Consider the following 20,442-nt stretch of genomic DNA (forward strand, 5'->3'; position numbering starts at 1 on the left):
GATTCTTCAATTACACCCAACTCTAAAATTTTTTTAAATTCCTTCAACACTGATTCTCTTTGGGCTTCTGGTAACCTATAGGGTTTTAAGTTAACCTTAACCCCTGGGTTAGTGATTATGTCATGTTTGATGACCGCAGTTTTCGCTAGTAGGTCAGAAAACAGCACCCTATTTCTGATCAGAAATTCCTTAACTTTCTGCTGTTGACTGGCTGACAGGGTTTTTGCCACTGTCACTTCGGGTACCATGGGCCCTGGGTTTACTGGAGGGGCTCTGACTGCTGACAGTGCTGCTCTATCCTTCCAGGGTTTTATAAGATTTACATGGTATATCTGTTCTGGCTTTCTTTTCCCTGGCTGGTAAACTTTATAATTGACCTGCCCCACTTTTTATAAGATTTCAAAGGGTCCTTGCCATTTAGCCAAAAGTTTACTTTCTACTGTGGGAACCAACAGCAACACTCTGTCCCCAGGAGCAAAGTTGCATAAGTGAGCATTGTGGTTGTATACCCTCTGCTGTGCCTGTTGGGCCTGTTCCAAGTGCTCTCTTACTATCGGCACCACAGCAGCAATTCTTTCTTGCATTTGAGAAACATGATCAATAACTGTTTTATACAGACTGGACTGCCCCTCCCATGTCTCTTTGGCAATGTCAAGTAATCCCCTTGGATGTCTCCCGTACAACAAATCAAAAGGGGAGAAACCTGTGGAGAATTGGGGAACCTCTCTTATAGCCAACAGCAAATAAGGTAACAAGTAATCCCAATCTCTACTATCTTTGTCCACTACTTTCCTTAGCATGTGTTTTAAAGTTTTATTAAACCTCTCCACTAACCCATTGGTCTGGGGATGGTACACAGATGTTCTTAATTGGTCAATTTTAAACAGGCGGCATAACTCCTTCATGATTTTTGACATAAATGGGGTACCTTGGTCAGTCAGGATTTCCTTAGGTATTCCCAACCTGCTAAAGACATGGACTAATTCTCTAGCAATGGTCTTGGTTGACGTATTGCATAATGATATCGCTTCCGGGTACCTGGTAGCATAATCCATTATCACCAGAATATATTGATGGCCCCGGGCAGATTTCATTAATGGCCCAACCAAATCCATAGCTATTCTTTGAAATGGAACCTCAAAAATGGGTAACGGAACCAGGGGACTTTTGAAACGTGGCCTTGGAGCATGATACTGACATTCAGGGCAGGATGCACAATAGTCAGATACCTCTTTATGGACCCCGGGCCAAAAAAACCTCTGCAAAATTTGCTCAGTAGTTTTCTCTACCCCTAGTTGGCCTGTCGATATATGACCATGGGCCAGATCTAATACTGTTCTTCTGTATGCTTTGGGAACTATTAATTGTTCCACAATATCTTCCCCCTTCCTAGTCACCTGATACAACAAATCCTGACATACTGCCATGTGAGGATATGACAAAGGACTATCGGGGTCTATGGGTTTACCATTAATCACCTTGACATTCTCCCTGGCTTTTACCAGAGTAGGGTAATTCAACTGCTCCACGGCAAAGACCACTCTCCTGACCTAAAGATCAGGCAGGCGGTCCACAGGCTTAATAACACTCCCCACCTCAGTGGGAGGAACACCACTTGGCGAGCCACCATCACACTCTGCATTCTCTAGTTTGCCAATCATACTAGAAAAAGGGAACATCTTTGACTCTGCTACTACGTCAGTAACCCTCTCAAATGAGTCAGGGTGATTTACCTTATTGTGCAAAATCAGCTTTCCCACAACTTCCAGAAGTCTCTCCCCAATATTGCATCATACATTAAGCCCTGTACCAAACCCACAGAGATTATCGCGGAACCACATGGTGTTTCTATGTTCACTTCTGCAGTAACATAATACAGGGTATCCCCATGTATTCAGGTCACACCAACAGTTTTCCCCTTACGCTTCAAGGAGTTCATCAGTTCAGCTTTCATAAGTGTAACTAGGCTACCAGAATCTAACAAAGCCTCTACTTGGTTGCCTACAGTAAGTATACACATGTGCTTATCTGTCACAACCTGCCGGTCAGCAGTACAGGCTGGTTGTGCAAAGAAAGACATCCTGCGGTTGACATGTGCAGTATCACATTGCATAGGTTCAGAGGTAAGTGAACAATTAACCGCAATATGGCCAAAACCACCATATCGGAAACATTGAATTACATTAATATCTAGTCTTTTATGGGATAGGAACCTTCCTGGCTTGGCTGGCCCGACTCCAGGTTCCACACCCCCAGTCTTGAGTACCTTCTACCGCCCAGCACCCTTCTCCCCTGGAACAGTCTTACCAGTGTCAATGGGAGATTGATGATGCGCCATCGGGGCTTGGTGGGGCACACTCATCAGCTCCTCAGCCACCACGTACCTCTCCACCAGTTCCACCAGCTGGTCTGTGGACTTAGGATCTCCATGGCTCACCCACTTGTGCAGAGATGCAGGTAGCGATTGCAGATACTGGTCCATCATGACTCTTTCTACAATCTGTGGTCCTGTCAGCATCTCGGGCTGCAGCCATTTTGTGGTTAGATGGACGAGGTCATGCATCTGTGAGCGTGGAGGTTTTTCCATTTGGAACTCCCAGCGGTGGACTCGTTGGGTCCAAACAAATGAGGTGACTCCCAAGTAGGTTAGAATCTCCCGTTTTAACTTTACATAGTCCTTGGCATCATCCAGGCATAAATCATAGTAGGCCTTTTGTGGTTCTTCAGACAGGAAGGGTGCCACAAGACTTGCCCACTGCTCTTTAAGCCACTTCTCTCTTTTGGCGGTTCTTTCAAAGGCCGTAAGGTACGCCTCCACATCATCACTCAGGGTAATCTTTTGCAGAAAGTGACTGGCTCGTATGGTATGAGTGTTAGTTAGAAGAGCAGGGGAAGTATCTCCAGACCGGACTATAAGCTGTTGTACCACCTCTTTTATGTCCTGGCTGTTTTCCGCTATGGCCTGGAGGGTTTCCTCGATGGTGACTTGTTGTTGCATCTGGGCTGCCTCCAAGGCCAATAGTTGCACCTGAGTGGGTTCCTTCTGAGCCCTGGTAGCTTTCTGCTGAGCCCTGGTAGCTTCTTGCTGAACTTTCTTCATTTTCTGCTGAGCCCTGGTAGCTTTTTGCTGCAGTTTGTTAGTTTCCTGCTGAGCTGCCGTTACTTGGAGCAAGGCTTTAACAATGTCCTCCTTTTTGTCCTGGGGTGTAGGTTGGAAGCAGAATCGGATGCCACCTCTATGGACTTCAGAGGACACAACTTTAGATCCACACTGACGAATTGGTGTCTGTCCCTTTAAATTTTAAACAAAAAACTTCAAAGGACACAACTTCAAAGGACACAACTCAGTTTCCTGCTGAGCTGCCATTACTTGGAGCAAGGCTTTAACAATGTCCTCCATTTTGTCCTGGGGTGTAGGTTGGAAGCATCTGCGGATGCCACCTCTATGGACTTCAAAGGACACAACTTTAGATCCACACTGACGAATTGGTGTATGTCCCGTTAAATTTTAAACAAAAAATTTTCCTTGCTGCAATTTCAGTGTGTGATTGCCCACATTCTCCACCAAATGTAAAACAGTCAGGGAAGGGGTCCCTCTCCTGGTTGGTGCCAGTCTTTAGTGTGCCAAATGAATGTAATCATAAACAAAACATAAACATAAGTCCTAGCCCGGCTGGGCCCTAGCTACAAAGCAGATTCCCTCTATATAATAACGGTAGGGCCTATTGCCCTCACCATCAACAAAACATGTGCACAGTACTTACAAGGAAAGTAACCAAGTGTCTCTGAACAGGCTAGTCTGCCTGCTCTCCCACAAACAAACCCAGCTTATATTAGCCACTTCCAGCTGCAAACCCTAATGAGCCTGTTGCCAGGCTGAAAAGCCCAAAAGCTGGAGTGGCCTGTGGATGGAGCCCTCCCTCTCCTCACATCCACACAAAACAAGTAACAAATGCGTCACTCAGAGAATTCAATGATGTTCAAGACAGTTTTACTTCTGTGGTCAACATTTCAATTACTTAACATTTTCATCAGGACAGGTCCTGATGAAAATGTTAAGTTATTGAAACGTTGACCACAGGAGTAGATCTGACTTGAACATCATTGAATCCTCTGAGTGATGCATTTGTTACTATTTCCATTACAGCGGGTCTGGTCTGGACGCGTATATGCTGGCAACAGGGTGAAATTAACATTGCTGTATAATTGAGTGCCGGATTTTTTGGAATATATATATATATATATATATATATATATATATATATGTACACATACACGCACACACATGCTTTTAGTGCCTGTTGCCTATTACCAAAACACAAAAAAGTCTGCATATAATTATTTCTGTATCAAGTGTTAAGCAAGGCATTGTCATTCTATTTTTAAACAGACATGTTGTCAGTTACATTTATATTTATATATAAGAAGTATATGGTCAATAAAATCATTTTAGGGGAGACTGCTCTTCTTTTTTTCTCCCTTTCAGCAATAGCTATCCTCTATATTTGAATGCATACCTAACCAAAGTTACATTTTAAATACAGCAATCATTACAAAGACTGCCCACATAAAGGGGTTGTTGTTCTTTATTCTTTAATCTCTTCTGAAAAATAGCCTGTTTAGATGGGATGAATAACTCATCTCTCAAGCAGTTATTTGCAATGGCTGGCCAATCTGACTGGTTGGACACAGAGCCTGAATAATTACAGATCGCTATTGCGATCACGGCTGCGATTACGCTGTGAAAATATGCTAATGAATGCAATAGCAAAGCCTTGGCACAGCCAGCAAAGAGATGCCCACTACTGCTATCTCATACCTGTAATACCTTGCAGGCCTGCGTAGACATTGGGAATATCGAGTAACATCACCCCTTCATGCACAATTACAAACAACAGGTCTGACCTTACTCTGAAATTGCTAATCTCATCGCACGCAGTGAGTACACAAGCTGCGAGAATACAAAGAAAAAGGTAGCGCTATGTGAGTATTCTCAGATTCCCTATCTTTGAATGCCTCAGCTGCTGCAGGAAAACCAGGTAGTGTCCTGGTGAATATGGAATGTATAGCACAGAAAATTAAGCAGCGCTTGAGGTATTCAATCAATAGGAAAAAATATACATTTATTCACAAATAAATTAAAATATCGTGTAAATACAGATAAATCCTAAAACACATACATGCAGAGAAAAATTCCCCAAAATTAAGAAAAACAATAAAAATTCAAGGAAAAATCACAGCTTCTGTAGATACTTGTGACACTGAGGGATATATGCTGTTTCGAAAGATGCTTTCATTTGTTCAGTTCTAAGTATAAAGTAGTAATTTGTATCCAGGAAAAGTTCCAAAGTGATTGTATCAATCTCTAATAGTCAAGGGTTATGTTTGGTGTGATTTTGTAGAATGGCTTTACACAGATGTCACAATAGCAATGGGACCAGACGGAATAAATTGCAACCGATATGGTCACCGTGGTCCGTCACACACCAAATCACCAATGCGCAAATGGATATTATCTCACGTCCCGGTAGGGAGTGAACTCCTGAATAAATACCTGAATTATCCCTGGTAGGGTCACCGAGTGGAGCGGGTAGCTGAGAGGCCCCGGGGTGCTGCACGTACAATGGAGACAATCCTTACTGTGGGGGACAGTCTCTGGCAGTAGGAGACTCTGTCTTCCCCTGATCTCCGGGAACTAGCCGCGGCTATTACCTCCGGTGATGCCCAATCAGTGTCTTTCACGGTGCAATGGAGCCAGGTGTAAAATGGTGAACGGCAGCTGCAGTCTGCAGGACACCTGCCCGGATTCAGCTCAGTGAGATGTAGTAGGCCCATTGCACAGGCAGCAGCTTCCCCACTCCAGCTGCTCTGTGTGTCCTGTACACAGTGGCGTGTGCAATGTCCGCTGGTTGCCGACTGTCAAGGTGAACCAGCAGATAGTCCCAAAGTGAGAATGATATCTGGAACTGGTGGACAACTTGCAAGTGTCTCATAAACAACAGCCTATGCAGTGACTCGCCTAACTCGTTTCCCTGTGTAACACAGCTTCGTCAGAGACAACAAAAGTGGATAGACTCCATATGATCCTGGTTTAAATCCTGCTTTCATAATTGCTTAATTGAAAGGTTCTGGAGTTTAACTCTTTCCTAGTAATTATTCAGCTGTGAATGATTTTCACACATGGTCATACAATTAATCATGCTAGACAAATGCAATATTACTCTCAGCTTCATTATTGTATATGAAGAAACAGTCGGAAGAAATATGAAAATAAAAATATTTTACACACAAAAATATGCCTAAAAATCCTGAATAACAAAATCATATCTTTTTGTTTATTATTTCTCATCTTTTATTTTCTATATTTAATCTTCACTACTAGGTGATGCAGTAGTCCTTACTTATTTTCCAAATGAGATTTTATTTAAATATAAATTGATATCCACAACCAATATATTTATATATATATATATATATATATATATATATATATAGTCAAATGGCTGGCACTCCACATAAATGCAAAATAAATTACTTGCCTTGGTGCCTTCCTGGAAGTTCAATTGAACACCCACTTACATATGTAGAAAGGGAAAGGCGGCACTCACAGGTCTGATGAAATGAAAGAATCAAACTTGACAACTGTGTCTGCCTTGTTCAACGTTTCAGTCTCACATGACTTTTATCAAGAACACGTTCTTGATATAAGTCATGTGAGACTGAAATGTTGAACAAGGCAGACACAGTTGTCAAGTTTGATTCTGTCATTTTATCAGACCTGTGAGTGCCGCCTTTCCCTTTCTACACACACATATATATATATATATATATATATATATATATATAAAAACCCCAGGGTATTATTTTTGTATTTGCGTAACACATATCCCTCCTAACAATTTTACAAACACTCCTTAGATTCTAAATTGATGCCTATCTACCTCATAAGTAAAACAATGAATTCAAGTAGTGTATATTACCAAACACATAGAGTGACCAGGTAGGTAATAATTATAGCTATATTATAAAATGGGTAGGTTCTAGGACACAGGTTCTCAAACTCGGTCCTCAGGACCCCAAACAGTGCTTGTTTTCCATGTCTCCACACTGAAACAAGTTAAATAATTAGCTCCACCTGTGGACCTTTTAAAATGTGTCAGCGAGTAATGAATACACCTGTGCAGCTACTAGGGGACCTGCAAAACGTGAACTGTGTGGGGTCCTGAGGACCGAGTTTGAGAACCACTGCTCTAGGATATTTATACATATTTATACAGCACAAAGCCACTAGAAGCTTTAATTTAGAAACAATAGATAATTAATTAAATCCTCCAAACATTTCTTTTTGCTATAAGGATTTGATGATAGCATGGAAGGATATTAATATGGATACATAGACCTTATAAATATAAAGAGGGATAAATGATATATAATAAAGATAAAGTAGGACGAGGAATATATATAATCACATGTTAAAGTGTTCTAGGAATACTGAGGCTGTGTGTATCCCGAGGAGAGCGACGAGGCATGCAATGCAAGATGGTGGGACCGTATAGTCCCTAGAATTCTGCATATATACCCCCGTCCCCTCCCTAAAGGACACAATTCAATTCCACAGCCTCATTTACCCTCTGGAGAAATGGTGTTGAGCTTGAACATCCAGTATAGTTCCTGCTGGCATAACTGTCGGTAGCGATCCCCACCACGATCTGTACTCTTTATATGTTCTAGCCCCACGATTTTTAAGCAATCTTCCTTGTTACTATGGCATTCCATAAAATGTCTAGATACACTATGATTTGCTTTGCAATTTATGACATTACGTCTGTTTTCCAAGAACCTCTTTTTCAGAGGCCTTGTAGTGCGGTCCACATAATAGAGTGGACAAGTACAAAAAATTAAGTATACCACAAAATCCGTGTCACAATTTATAAACTGTTTCATATTAATTTGAATCTCTTTAGATAGGGGCGTAAAGTTGTAATGTACCCTATGGACATGTTTACAGGTAATGCACTGATTTTTCCCACATCTATAGAAGCCTTCTGGTCTGTTTGGTAACCATTGTTCCTTGATGGTATGCTGTTTTTTAGGCGTATTCCTAAAAAAAACTGGGTACTGGCATATTTTTTAGATTTTTATTCTTTTTATAGATTACCGTGGCTCTGTTGGGAATGTTATTTCTAAGGATGGGATCACACTTTAAAATAGAGTAGTTCTGTATGATGATGTTCTTAATCTGAGATGATTTACAGTTAAATTTAGAAACATACAATAATGTTTCCCCCTCTGCCTCATGCACAAGCTGCGCATGCTGTCGCAGTGGCTAATTTATGCATGCCAAAGCAACAGCTTTGACACAGACAGGCACGCCTATGTTTCTCTAACCACCCCCCCACATACTTGCCTACCCTCCCGAGCCTCCCGAAAATCGTGTGCCGCTCCCAACACCCCAGAAAGGCAGGCAAGCCTCCCGGCCTCAGCAAGCAGGCTGTATAAACCCCGGCAGCGAGGGGGGCGGTGAAGCGATTTGCGGTAAATTGCGTCATTGTAGCCCCATCCCCTGCCTCATAATGCCTTTAATCTCGACATTGTGAAGAGGGGGCGCATTGTTCTGAAGGCCACGCCCTCTTTTTTGCAATGACACGTCACCCCCCCCTTGTGTGGCTGCCCGACCGCTCCCTCCCGGAAGGAGGGAACCAAATGTCGGCAAACCTGCTCACCCATTACCACCCCAAAGCGCTGACGTCCCATCCCTCTGTCTGCGATGGCTTTGTATCTGCATAGGTGATCGCAATGCTAATTCACGCACATGCACTTCGAAGCATACTTATGCGCAGTACACACCATCAGCTGACCTGCGTATGCTGTTGTAGTGCAATCCATGATTAATCAGACCCACCGTTTTTATGGAACCGTTGTAAGATTCCTTGTGATGTCCTTCTTCTAATTTAACCTCAGATTCAACTTTGTGGTCATTCTATCTTGCTACACTGGGGTTACTTCTAGCATGTGCAGGATCTCTTACCACTGAAAGAGGTTGCAGGAGCAGCTAAAATGTTTGCTGTCCAAAAAGATTTAAAGACTAGGGTAGACATGACAGACCATTTTTCTCATTGGGTGATAAACTGTGCTTAAAACATTAGTCCATACTCAATTAGTTGGAAGATAACTCCAGTAGCATACTGGCTATGGCTACCCCATTCCTTCCGGACCCACCTGGTATTTAATGTCTCCTTTTTGATAAGACCCATTTCTCCATTGAGTAGTGGTTCCTCATCCAGCAGTTGAGTTAGAGGTCCAGCAAGAAAAGATCACCCTAGATGATCATTGTCCTTCACAGATCTGGGAGAAACATGACATTTCCTTGTACATTGGAAGGGCCACATTCCAAATGCTTTGGAAGAAGTCGGCTAATCTAAATATGCCAGCTCTGCTTGCCAAAGTCTTTAAGCAAAAACAGTTTCATCTGGAAACTGAAAAGGGCCAAGGCACTGTGAGGGTCCACCACAATCAGTTAGGAATGATAGGTGGCAATTCCCCATGAACACTGACAACTGCAGTATCATCATTTTACAAAACAAAAGCATTCTAGATGATACAACACAACATGACTACGGGGTAAATTTACTAAGAATCGAGTTTGGTTGAGATTGCAATGTCGGGTGTGTTTAGGCAGTTTTTATAAACTCGCAAATTTACTAAAGACAAATTCGAGTGGGTTTGGGAAAGATTTCTCTACGTACACTGAAAAACTCGGGTGAGATTGCAAAAACGATTAAATACACGCAGAGTATTTTCACTGAAAAGTATAGAACTCGGGAATTTACCAAGAATCGTGATTACAATCACAGGTGTAACTGTAGCAAACTCTGACATAAATAGAAGTTTTAAATAGACCACGTCCTGAGTGTTTTGCTGAAAAATACACAGATCAGTGTGATCTGTGTATCTTCTGCGTCTACAGATAGTTTGAAGTGTTCATTTTTTTTAAAAATGACGTAGAGTGCGGGTTCATCCCGCAGCGCCAGTTCTGCTTACCAAAAGTGGCCCACTGGGCACTCGCATTCAGCCCCGAGTAGGGTTCCCCCAAATTTTAGGAACAGCACTGGGCTGCTGAGCCAGTCCTGGTTTTAAAAATAGGGGAAAAATATTGCGTAGGGGTCCTCCTATTTTTAAAACCAGAACTGGGCTCAAATCTGGCCTGGCTATAATGCCACAGCCAGTAGACCCTTTCACTGGGTCACCCCGGCCAAAGCATTATCACCCTAAGCTGGTCAGCCCAAGCTGGGGTTCTCAGGGGAGGTAGGGACCCGCCAATAAGCTGTAGCCCGGGGCACTTCCCCACACCCCTGAAGCGGTGGGTGCAGGGGTAATAGTGTTGAAATAATACTGTAAACTATTGTTTATTACAGTGGAACTACAGGTGCCAACGTGCCTGCCCTTTGGCACCTTCTGCCCTTTATCCCCAGCATCTCCTGGCCTCCCCTATCTCTTCCCTGGCCCTTCCTCATGAGGCCATGGTCCTTTTTTCAGGTGCAAATCTTGGGTCCCTATTTAAAAAATGGGGGGGGGAGAGTTGGCACCAATGCTCTCTCTGGCACAGGGCACCAAAAAGTCTAGTTACAGCTCTGTACATGCGCAAAGCCGCTGTTGATGTATTGAGGATGTGGCGGAGGGATCCGCTCGGATCCCTCTTCACATCCCCGGAATTCCATCCCATAGGAAGGAGCGTGGATCAGAGAGCAAGCACCGTCTGAAGATGGCGCAAAAGATTGCTGAATATCAGGGGGTCCTATCGGTCCCTTGATGATGAATATCCCAGTAACCAGTAACTACATGGTTACCTGGCCATTTATCGTATGATGAATAGGCCCCTGCATCTGGCTGTCACGGTCAGTGCTCTACTCTTTGACTGGGAGAGTGTCAGTGTCATTCTGCAGGACCAAGATTTTCAGCTTGTGAGTGTTTAGTTCAACACAGCTCTGAAGGGGGCACCTGGCTCCATTGTCACCTGGCCGTTTTGGGCACTGCTGAGGAGGAGCCGCTGATCGGTGCTCATTCTCTCTGCTCCCCCCACTGGCGGCAGCGGCAGCCGGAGGACGGAGCTCACTCCTGAGCTCTGGCTTCCGGGTCCCGCAGTGACTTATGGGAGTGACATCATGACGTCACTCCCATAGTTCCAAGGAGCGGGCGCCGGACGGAAGTAGGCACTGGAGCGGGGTTTAAGGTAAGTGTTGGGTTTTTGGTGTGTGCACGTGCGTGCGTGCGGGGGCTTACTACTGGGGGCATTACAGGGGCCTTACTACTGGGGGCATCATATGGGGGTACTACAGGGGCCTTACTACTGGGAGCACTATTGGGAGCACTACAACTGGGGACACTACAGGGGCCCTTACTACTTGGAGCACATCAAGGGGCATTACTTCTGGGGCACTGCAGGGAGCAGTACTACTGGGGGAACTACAGGGGCCCTTACTAGTGGGGGCACTTCAGGGGGTATTACTACTGGTGGCACTACTACAGGGGGCATTATTACCAGGGGCATTACTACAGGGGGCATTATTACTACTGGGGGCACTGCATAGGGGGACCACTACTGGGGGCACTGTATAAGGGGAACTACTGGGGGCACTGCATAGGGGGACCACTACTGAGGGCACTGTATGTGGGGCACTGCATAGGGGGACCACTACTGGGGGCACTGTATAAGGGGAACTACTGGGGGCACTGCATAGGGGGACCACTACTGAGGCCACTGTATATGGGGCACTGCATAGGGGACCACTACTGGGGGCACTGTATAAGGGGCACTAATGGAGGCACTGCATAGGGGACCACTACTGGGAGCCCTGTGTAGGGCGACCACTACTGGGGGCACTGCATTTTGGGACCACTACTGGAGGTACTGCTTAGGGGGACCACTACTGGAGGCACTGCATAGGGGGACCATTACTGGGTGGCACTACATAGGCAGGCACTGCATAGGGGGACCTCTACCGAAGGCACTGCATAGGGGGGCACTCTATAAAAAGAACTGCATAGGGGGGCGGTGGCAGCTGGGGCTGGCACAGGTGCTGGGGGGTGGTAAATTTTAATTTGGGGGGTGTGGGGGGGCACCAACATTTATCTTGCCTCCGGCCACTGTCACTCACTATCAATGCTCACTAAGTTGTTGTCCCGCTATTAGGTAAACTGAAGCCCTGGTCAACATATTAAGATATGTTTTAGTGTCAGGTCTTAACTGGAATAAATGAGATTCTTTACATGAGTATAACAACCTATTGTAAAAATCAATAAATCCTGAGTTGTTCAGATGCAGGGAAATGTATTTGTAGTTATTGTGCTGTTGGCTTTGAGTATTCCTGTGCTGTAAATTCTGTTGAGATACAGGGAAATGTATGTTATTATGCAATTGAATGGTGGATTTAAGGTAACTCTTTTGGGTCCATATACTATATGTACTGCCTCACCAGCCACTGACCTCACTGCACACCACTGGACCCCTCTATACCTGCCACTACTTCACAGTCCAATCTATACTCGTGACTACATCACTGTCCTCTCTATACCCATGAATACATCACTGTCCCATCTATACCTGCGACTACAACACTCTCCCCTCTATAACCTATATTACATCACTTTATCGTATGATGAATAGGCCCCTGTATCTGGCTGTCACTGTCAGTGCTGTACTCTGTGACTGGGAGAGTGTCAGTGTCATCACTAAATCACCAACCCTCTATACCCTACACTACATTACTGATCTCTCTACACCGCTGTTACATTAATGACCACTCTATACCCACCACTACACCACTGTCCCCTCTTTACCCTTGACTACATCACTGTTCCCTTTATACCCATGACTACATCACTGACTCCTCTATACCCACCACTACATTAATGACCCCTCTATACCCACCACTACACTACTGATCCCTATATATATTATGCTACATTACTGACCCCTCTATATCCTACACTACATTACTGACCTCTCTATACCCTAGACTACTGACCCCTCTATACCCTACACTACTGACCCCTCTATACCCTGCACTACATCACTGTCCCATCTATACTCTACACTATATTACTGGGTGCTATATACCCTACACTACATTACTGACCCCATATATATCCTTTGCTACATTACTGGCCGCTCTATACCCAACACTACATTACTGACCCCTCTATACCCTACACTGCTGAACCCTCTATACACTACACTACATTACTGTCCCATCTATACTGTACAGTATATTACTGGCTGCTCTATACCCTACACTACATTACGGACCCCCTATATATCCTATGCTACATTACTGACCCCTCTATACCCTACACTACTGACCCCTTTTTACCCTACACTACTGACCCCTCTATACCCTACACTACATCACTGTCCCATCTATACCCTACACTATATTACTGGCCGCTCTATACTCTACACTACATTACTGACACCCTATATATCCTATGCTACATTACTGGCCGCTCTATACCCAACACTACATTACTGACTCCTCTATACCCTACACTACATTACTGATCCCTCTATACCCTACACTACATTACTGATCCCTCTATACCCTACACTACATTACTGACCGCTCTATACCCTACACTACTGACCCCTCTATGTTATGTTCTGGGTTGTTTGTGGACCCGGGGTGGTAGCAGGAGTGATCACAGGAGCAGATTTAAAGGTAAATGTGGAACTTTTAATGATTGGCTTAACAGACATGGGAATGGCAAGAAATAGTCTAGGTATAGCACTAAAGTGCACTTAATAACTGTAGTGGAGTAAATGGGAGAATGTCCAGAAAGTGACAGGCAGGAACAGTCCAGTATGCATGTATGGTGAGCTGTAACAAAATGCAGGCAGAGGTAACGAAGTCCAGCTGGGTGTAAATGGAGGTAAGGTGCAGGGAAACAGCAGGTTCAGGTTCTCAGGCAGGGGAAAAGGTAAATGGAGGGTGCAGGGTAAGTCTAGCCGACACAGGTGCTCAGGCAATAGGAAAGGAAATTGGAGGAGGCAGGGGAATCCAGCAGGGTTGGAGCAGGTCAGGTGAAGCAGGCTTAGGCAATGAAACCAGGTGAAAGCACAGGAACTCACTCTCTCAGCTCTCACTGAGAAACACGTTGCACTGGCAATGCATGGGAGCTCTGAACTCCCTCATATCCCCAGTGCACAGCCGTGACTGGTCAGAGAGGAGCATGTGACACAACAGGATAGGGCAACTAGGTCACCTGACTGGAGACAAGATGGCGGTGCCCATGTCAGAACGGAACAGAAGCACCACCAGGCCTAACCAGACCAGAGTGACAGTATGCCCACACGGAACCACGCACAGCCAATGCTCCCCACCAGGCACCAGTGCCACCGCCAGACGCCCCTGGCCATAGCGTCCTCACAGGTATTACCCGTCGACTACCATGCCGAGAAACCCTGGTCGTGACACTCTATACCCTACACTACTGACCCCTCTATACCCTGCACTACATCACTGTCCCATCTATACTCTACACTATATTACTGGGCGCTCTATACCCTACACTACATTACTGACCCCATATATATCCTTTGCTACATTACTGGCCACTCTATACCCAACACTACATTACTGTGGATCTTTTAAAATGCTTTAGTGAGTAATGAATACACCTGTGCACCTGCTGGGTGACCTGGAAAATGTGTAGTATTTGGGGTCCTGAGGACCGAGTTTGAGAACCACTGCTCTACAGTATATTACTGGCTGCTCTATACCCTACACTACATTATGGACCCCCTATATATCCTATGCTACATTACTGACCCCTCTATACCCTACACTACTGACCCCTTTATACCCTACACTACAATGCTGACCCCTCTATAGCCTACATTACATCACTGACCCCTCTATACCTTACACTACATTACTGACCCTTCTATAGCCTAAACTGCATTACTGACCCCTCTATACCCAACACTACATTACTGACCCCTCTATACCCTACACAACATTACTGACTCCTCTATACCCTACACTACTGACCCCTCTATGCCTGCCACTAAATTACCAACCCATCTATACTCTACACTATATTACTGACTTAAATACATCACTAACTTCTCTATAACCTACTATTTAACTGACCCCTCTATACTAAAGACTACTGAACTATCTATACCCTACACTACATTCCTGACCCCTCTATACCTTACACTTTTGGACCTCTCTAATACCCTGTTACATCACTGACCCCCTCTATTCCTGCTACACTACATTACTGACCCTTTTATAGTCGTTACTACATTACTGACCCTGCTAAACCCTACACTACACTGTAAAATATCACTATACTACTTCCCAGCACTACATTAGAGAAAGAGACAAACACTGGAAAAAATAAGACAAATGGTAAAGTGGGCAACAGAAACTGACGCACTAGACGGAGGAGAGAGAGTCTAAAAAAAGTAAAGCACAGGGTAAAGTGGGCAACAGACACACCATAGAGAGAGGGAGGAAAGAAACATTAGAAAAAGTAAAGCAAAGGGGAAAATCGGCAAACAATACTTACAAAACATACAAACATGAGGAGAGGGGGAGTGAGATATGGACTAGGGAAAAAAATGCAGTTTATTACTGTACTTTTCTTTTGTATCTGTAATTGCCATCCATTACCAGCTTCTCATTCAGATGTATAGGCCCTGTTTCCTGCAGCTTCTCAGAAGACTAGTCTCATCACATCATATAATCGGGATGTAGTTAGCAGACCGGCAGCTGGGATGCCATCTGTCTAAATCCTAATTGGGGAAGCCCGACATGAGACTTAAGATAGGCATTGAAATACTGATGCCACATCGAACGAAGTAAGCCGGGGGGAAGTGTTAGGTTTAGGCAGCGTAGCGGGGTTAGGGTTAGGTTTTGGGGGGGAGGTTGGGGTCAGGCAATACTGGGGGGGTAGCGTTAGACACCAAAGGGGGAGGGTTAGGTTTAGACATGAAGGAGGGAGACTTAGGTTTAAGCACTAACAGGGAGGGTTAGGGTGCGGGGAGGGTTAGGCTGCAATAAGGGAGGTTTAGGGGGAGTAGGGGGGAGGGTTAGTATACTTACCCGACCCATGTCGGGATACAGACCAATTGGATGCCGCTGTCGATATTTTGACAGGAGGCACCCCGACTGTCGGAATTACATACCGATTCCATGTTTAATTATTGAATTTGCCTGGGCTGTTACTTTGCCTTAAATCCTTAGGAAATAATATCATTGAGATTTTGAATGTTTGTTTTTTTTGTTGTGTTTTCCACTTCTACTATTTACTTTTTTTATATTTACATTTTTAACACTAATCAATCAATTAATTTATCAATATCATTTGGATTCTTGTTTTTTAATTGTTTGTTTCATTTATCATTTTTTTTATTTATAGTTATATTCTGTAATCAATCAATCAATCAATCAATCAATCAATCAATCAATCAATCAATCTCATTTGGATTCTTGTTTTTTAATAGTTTGTTTCATGTATCACATATTTATTGCTTTATATATGTGTGTGCTATATAAATAACTGGTAATAATAATAATAATAATAATAATAATAATAATAATAATATTCTGCAATCAATCAATCCTTTACCTGACTCCCACTAATACTACAACCTCGATTTACATGTGGGCCTCTAAACTAGTTTGTGATTAATGAAAACATTCTACAGCATTGTATAATTTATTAAAATGCCATCCTCTCTGCCACTGCAGTACCACTATGTTTCCTAGATGTGCTACATTCTTTTTTAAACTGCCATGTGTTTGTGTCGCTGCTCTGTTGCTTAGTCTGCTCGCTGCAGCCTTTGGCCAATATGGTTAAAAATGAAAACAATATTTTCAGCTGTGAGGTGGTCCAACTTGACAGGAAAGTTCTGGAAATTGATGTTATTGAAGTTAATAATACTGTAGGAACAAAAATAGGTTGAAATTACTTAATTATAGCTGTTTTTTTAAATACATTTTTAAAGAAATCTAGATCCAAAACCGAAATACTTGAGGGTGGTTTTGGCAAAAGCTGGGCACACACTATAAGATATAGTGGGTGAGATGTACGAAGCCCAGAAACGGTATCAGCGCACGTTATGTGCGCTGATACCGCTTCTCCCCGATGTATGATCGGGGGTCTGGGCGGTAAATGACAGGGGCGCTGTGCGCCCCTGTCATTATCGGCGCTGCTATCTATAAGATAGCAGCGCCGACGGCAGGGTCATGTATGAACGGTCATAACGCATGACCGTTTGGCCGGCTGTAGCTGTTGTTATCAACAGCTAAAGCCTGGCGTTAGCCTATCCCCACAGCAGGGACAGCGCTGTCCCTGCTGCGGCGGCTGCCGGCTCCAGGGCTCCACGCGGGGTTCTCGCGATACTTGCAAGATCCCGCGCATGCTCAGTGGAGCCGGCCGGGAGAGAGACACAGCGCACCAGCACTAGGCTGATGCGCTGCTGTCTCTAGCGGGTAGCGCCGGAGGGGGGAGTTAACGCTCCCCCTCTCCGGCCGATGAGATGTTTATACATCTCATCGGTAGTGCTTCCTGCTTTGCCTCGGTAAAGAGGCGAAGCGGGAAGCGTTATAGCGGCACGTTAAGCGGCACATCTACCCCAGTGTACAATATATTGCCCTGACGTAGATAGGAACAATATATTGTGTGAATCGTATAGTGTGTATGCCCGATTGCTCATGCACAATGGTCATTCATCGCATTGTCCCATCTACTGTGCTGCACAACAGATGGGATGATGTGGTGAAGGAAGCTATGCTGCTACACCGGATTGTGTAGTGTGTACAGCACGTATGATATATAGTAACATTCCATTGGGTTGTTCCGTAGGCTGGGTACAAAAAGTATAGTGTGTACCCAGCTTAAAACTAGTCCAGTCAACTGTATTGTGGTAATTAATTATCGTACATTTCAACTCAAGATCTACAGGATACTTATATGACTTTTGTTAGCGCAGTAACAACATTTATCACCAAGGACGTCAATGGTCAAAGTGTAATTATATGCAGAAAGAGGAGCTCCAAACTTTCTGACACTGTCAACAGCAAATGTTACAAAAACATGTTACCTCCTTTTTTTTTCCCGCAGAAGGAAAACCGTGGTGCTTTTTCTTCACATAAAGTTTTGTCCTGTTGCATTAAGAAGGCTCCATTATAGAAAATGTTACATTTCACATAAAGTGATTTGATATCATGCCCTTAGAAAAAAAGTAAAAAGTAGTTAGTTACTTTTACATCAAACCACTTGTAAGAGATGGTAAAAACTGACTTAGGATAGCAGAACCTGTCCACAGTAATGCCCATACAGCTATTTTGCTCCACCACAGTTTTCAGCAATAAACCTGTAACTGAATAGCACAGTGCTGAACCAATTTTTAGTTGTGTCAGACCATGACCTGTCAACATCCCGCCCCAAAGACAACTTCAATAATAATTTTTTCCTGCAAATTGTAGTAACATGTATGTACATACAACTCAGATTGGTATGGTCGCTATACCGCATACTTGACTACTTTTGAAAAAGCATTTCAGGGAGATTGTGAAAGTAACACCTATGAGCGCGGTGGTAATGTGCACGTGTACAACTACATCTGAGAGGTGTGTCATAAAATGTACTTACATCGAAATGTAAATGAGCCGCAAAGCTATTAGTAAGATCTAATTGTTGATGAAAACACAATGATACTTTTCAGAAAACGCATGTCATTGTGCATTATAACCAATGCAGGGAAATTATATTAATAATCTAATTTGAATGTATATCTCTCTTTTTTTTTTTTGTATGACAGCTTCATAATGGGGGTGATAGGTGCAATCAGGGAGATTGCTAGACTCTTCAGGGAGATTGCTGCTATTTCAGGGAGTTTCCCTGACAATCAGGGAGAGTTGGCAAGTATGCTATACAGTATGTACTGATTTATAAAGGTTTAGGGATAAGATCTAAGGCGATACAGACATATACATCAAATAAAACCGAACAATATATTAAAAATGAAAGGTATGTCTGTATCGCTTTAGATCTTATCCTTAAAACTTTATATATCATTATCTTACCTGATTGGGCAGGTTTAAGGGAATAGGATTGGGCTGACACAGTTTATTGCGCCATAACGCAACTTATTTTTTACATTTATACAGTATGTACTGTATAGAGAGAGAGAGTGTACTGTATATGTGCAGAACGCTTTAAAAAAAATGTTATGCTTTATTTATTTGCATCCTAGGTATTGAAGGCTTACATTGTTTTGTTTACATTTTGTATTTAGAATAAAAACATTGATATTCATAAATTGAATTTTCTCTGATACCATTTATAGCACAGCCTAGTACTTTTTCACAGTCCTTGTGAATTAGTCTTATGTTTTATTTTTGCACAACAAATGATGTCTTTTATTCTGTGAATGCATTTTCTCTGCGTTGTAGGTGATGAAATAGTGAGTTTTCTTGCTACCTGGCTAACCAGGTCCAATTCTTCACTCTGTGTAAATTTAGCTGTCCTTTTCCTATGAATGGCACTAATGAGCATGTATTCCTATATTGTCACTTAGATGTGAATAGTGACTGTGTTCTGAAGGTAGTGCAGCAACAGACAAAACATCAATGACAATTTTGCAATACATCTGATTGATGTGAATAGTCTTTCCTGTTATAAATTATCCTAAGTGTGATAATTACTTAATTAAATCAGTTAACGACATCTATGGAAGCACCAACAATCAATATACTTTGTGTCTTGCAAATGTTTTCTTATTTTGCTAGTTACTTGTAGCAAGGCATAAAATTTCATTCTAGGACTATATTGCTCCACAACTTCTTTGTTTCAGTATATTAGACAATATAGCAGAATTATATTAAATTGAATACTTCTAATCTTGGGGTCTATTCATTATGTTAATTATCGTACCCAAATAATTAACATACTAACTCGTGGTGGGCGCCGGAGCAATTCATCATAGCTCCGACGTGGAGACAGCTGATCTGAAAATCAGCTGTCTCCCCGAACGCTTTCACTGCTCCTTTATAGCACTGCCAAATCTGATTCCGAAAGGATCCCTCTTCGCAACCCAGGACTCCTTCCCATAGGGCACAGGTTCTCAAACTCGGTCCTCAGGACCCCAAACGGTGCATGTTTTCCATGTCTCCACACTGAATCAAGTGAAATAATTAGCTTCACCTGTGGACCTTATAAAATGTGTCAGTGAGTAATGAATACACCTGTGCACCTGCTGGGAGACCTGCAAAACATGACCTGTGTGGGGTCCTGAGGACCGAGTTTGAGAACCACTGCCATAGGGGAAGGAGCAGGTTGTGGGAGCAAATACCGTCTGAAGATGTCATACTGTATTTTCGGAGCTTGATGAATTTAGTCCCCATACTAGTGTATGGGGACAGCAGACCA

At 43.4% G+C, this 20,442-nt stretch overlaps 1 protein-coding gene across 1 annotated transcript in view; it reads right to left on the reverse strand.

Moving 5' to 3' along the window:
- Window positions 1-20,442, reverse strand: part of LY86 (lymphocyte antigen 86) — an 87,967-nt gene that overhangs the window by 25,648 nt on the left and 41,877 nt on the right. The window contains exon 3 of the mRNA XM_088471782.1: window positions 18,113-18,241. Within this exon, the coding sequence (XP_088327908.1) occupies window positions 18,113-18,241 (129 nt within the window). The remainder of the gene's footprint in view (window positions 1-18,112; window positions 18,242-20,442) is intronic.

The sequence above is a fragment of the Taudactylus pleione genome, unplaced genomic scaffold, assembly GCF_031769625.1.
Source record: "Taudactylus pleione unplaced genomic scaffold, aTauple2 ptg000116l, whole genome shotgun sequence".
In the NCBI taxonomy this organism is placed as follows: Eukaryota; Metazoa; Chordata; class Amphibia; order Anura; family Myobatrachidae; genus Taudactylus; species Taudactylus pleione.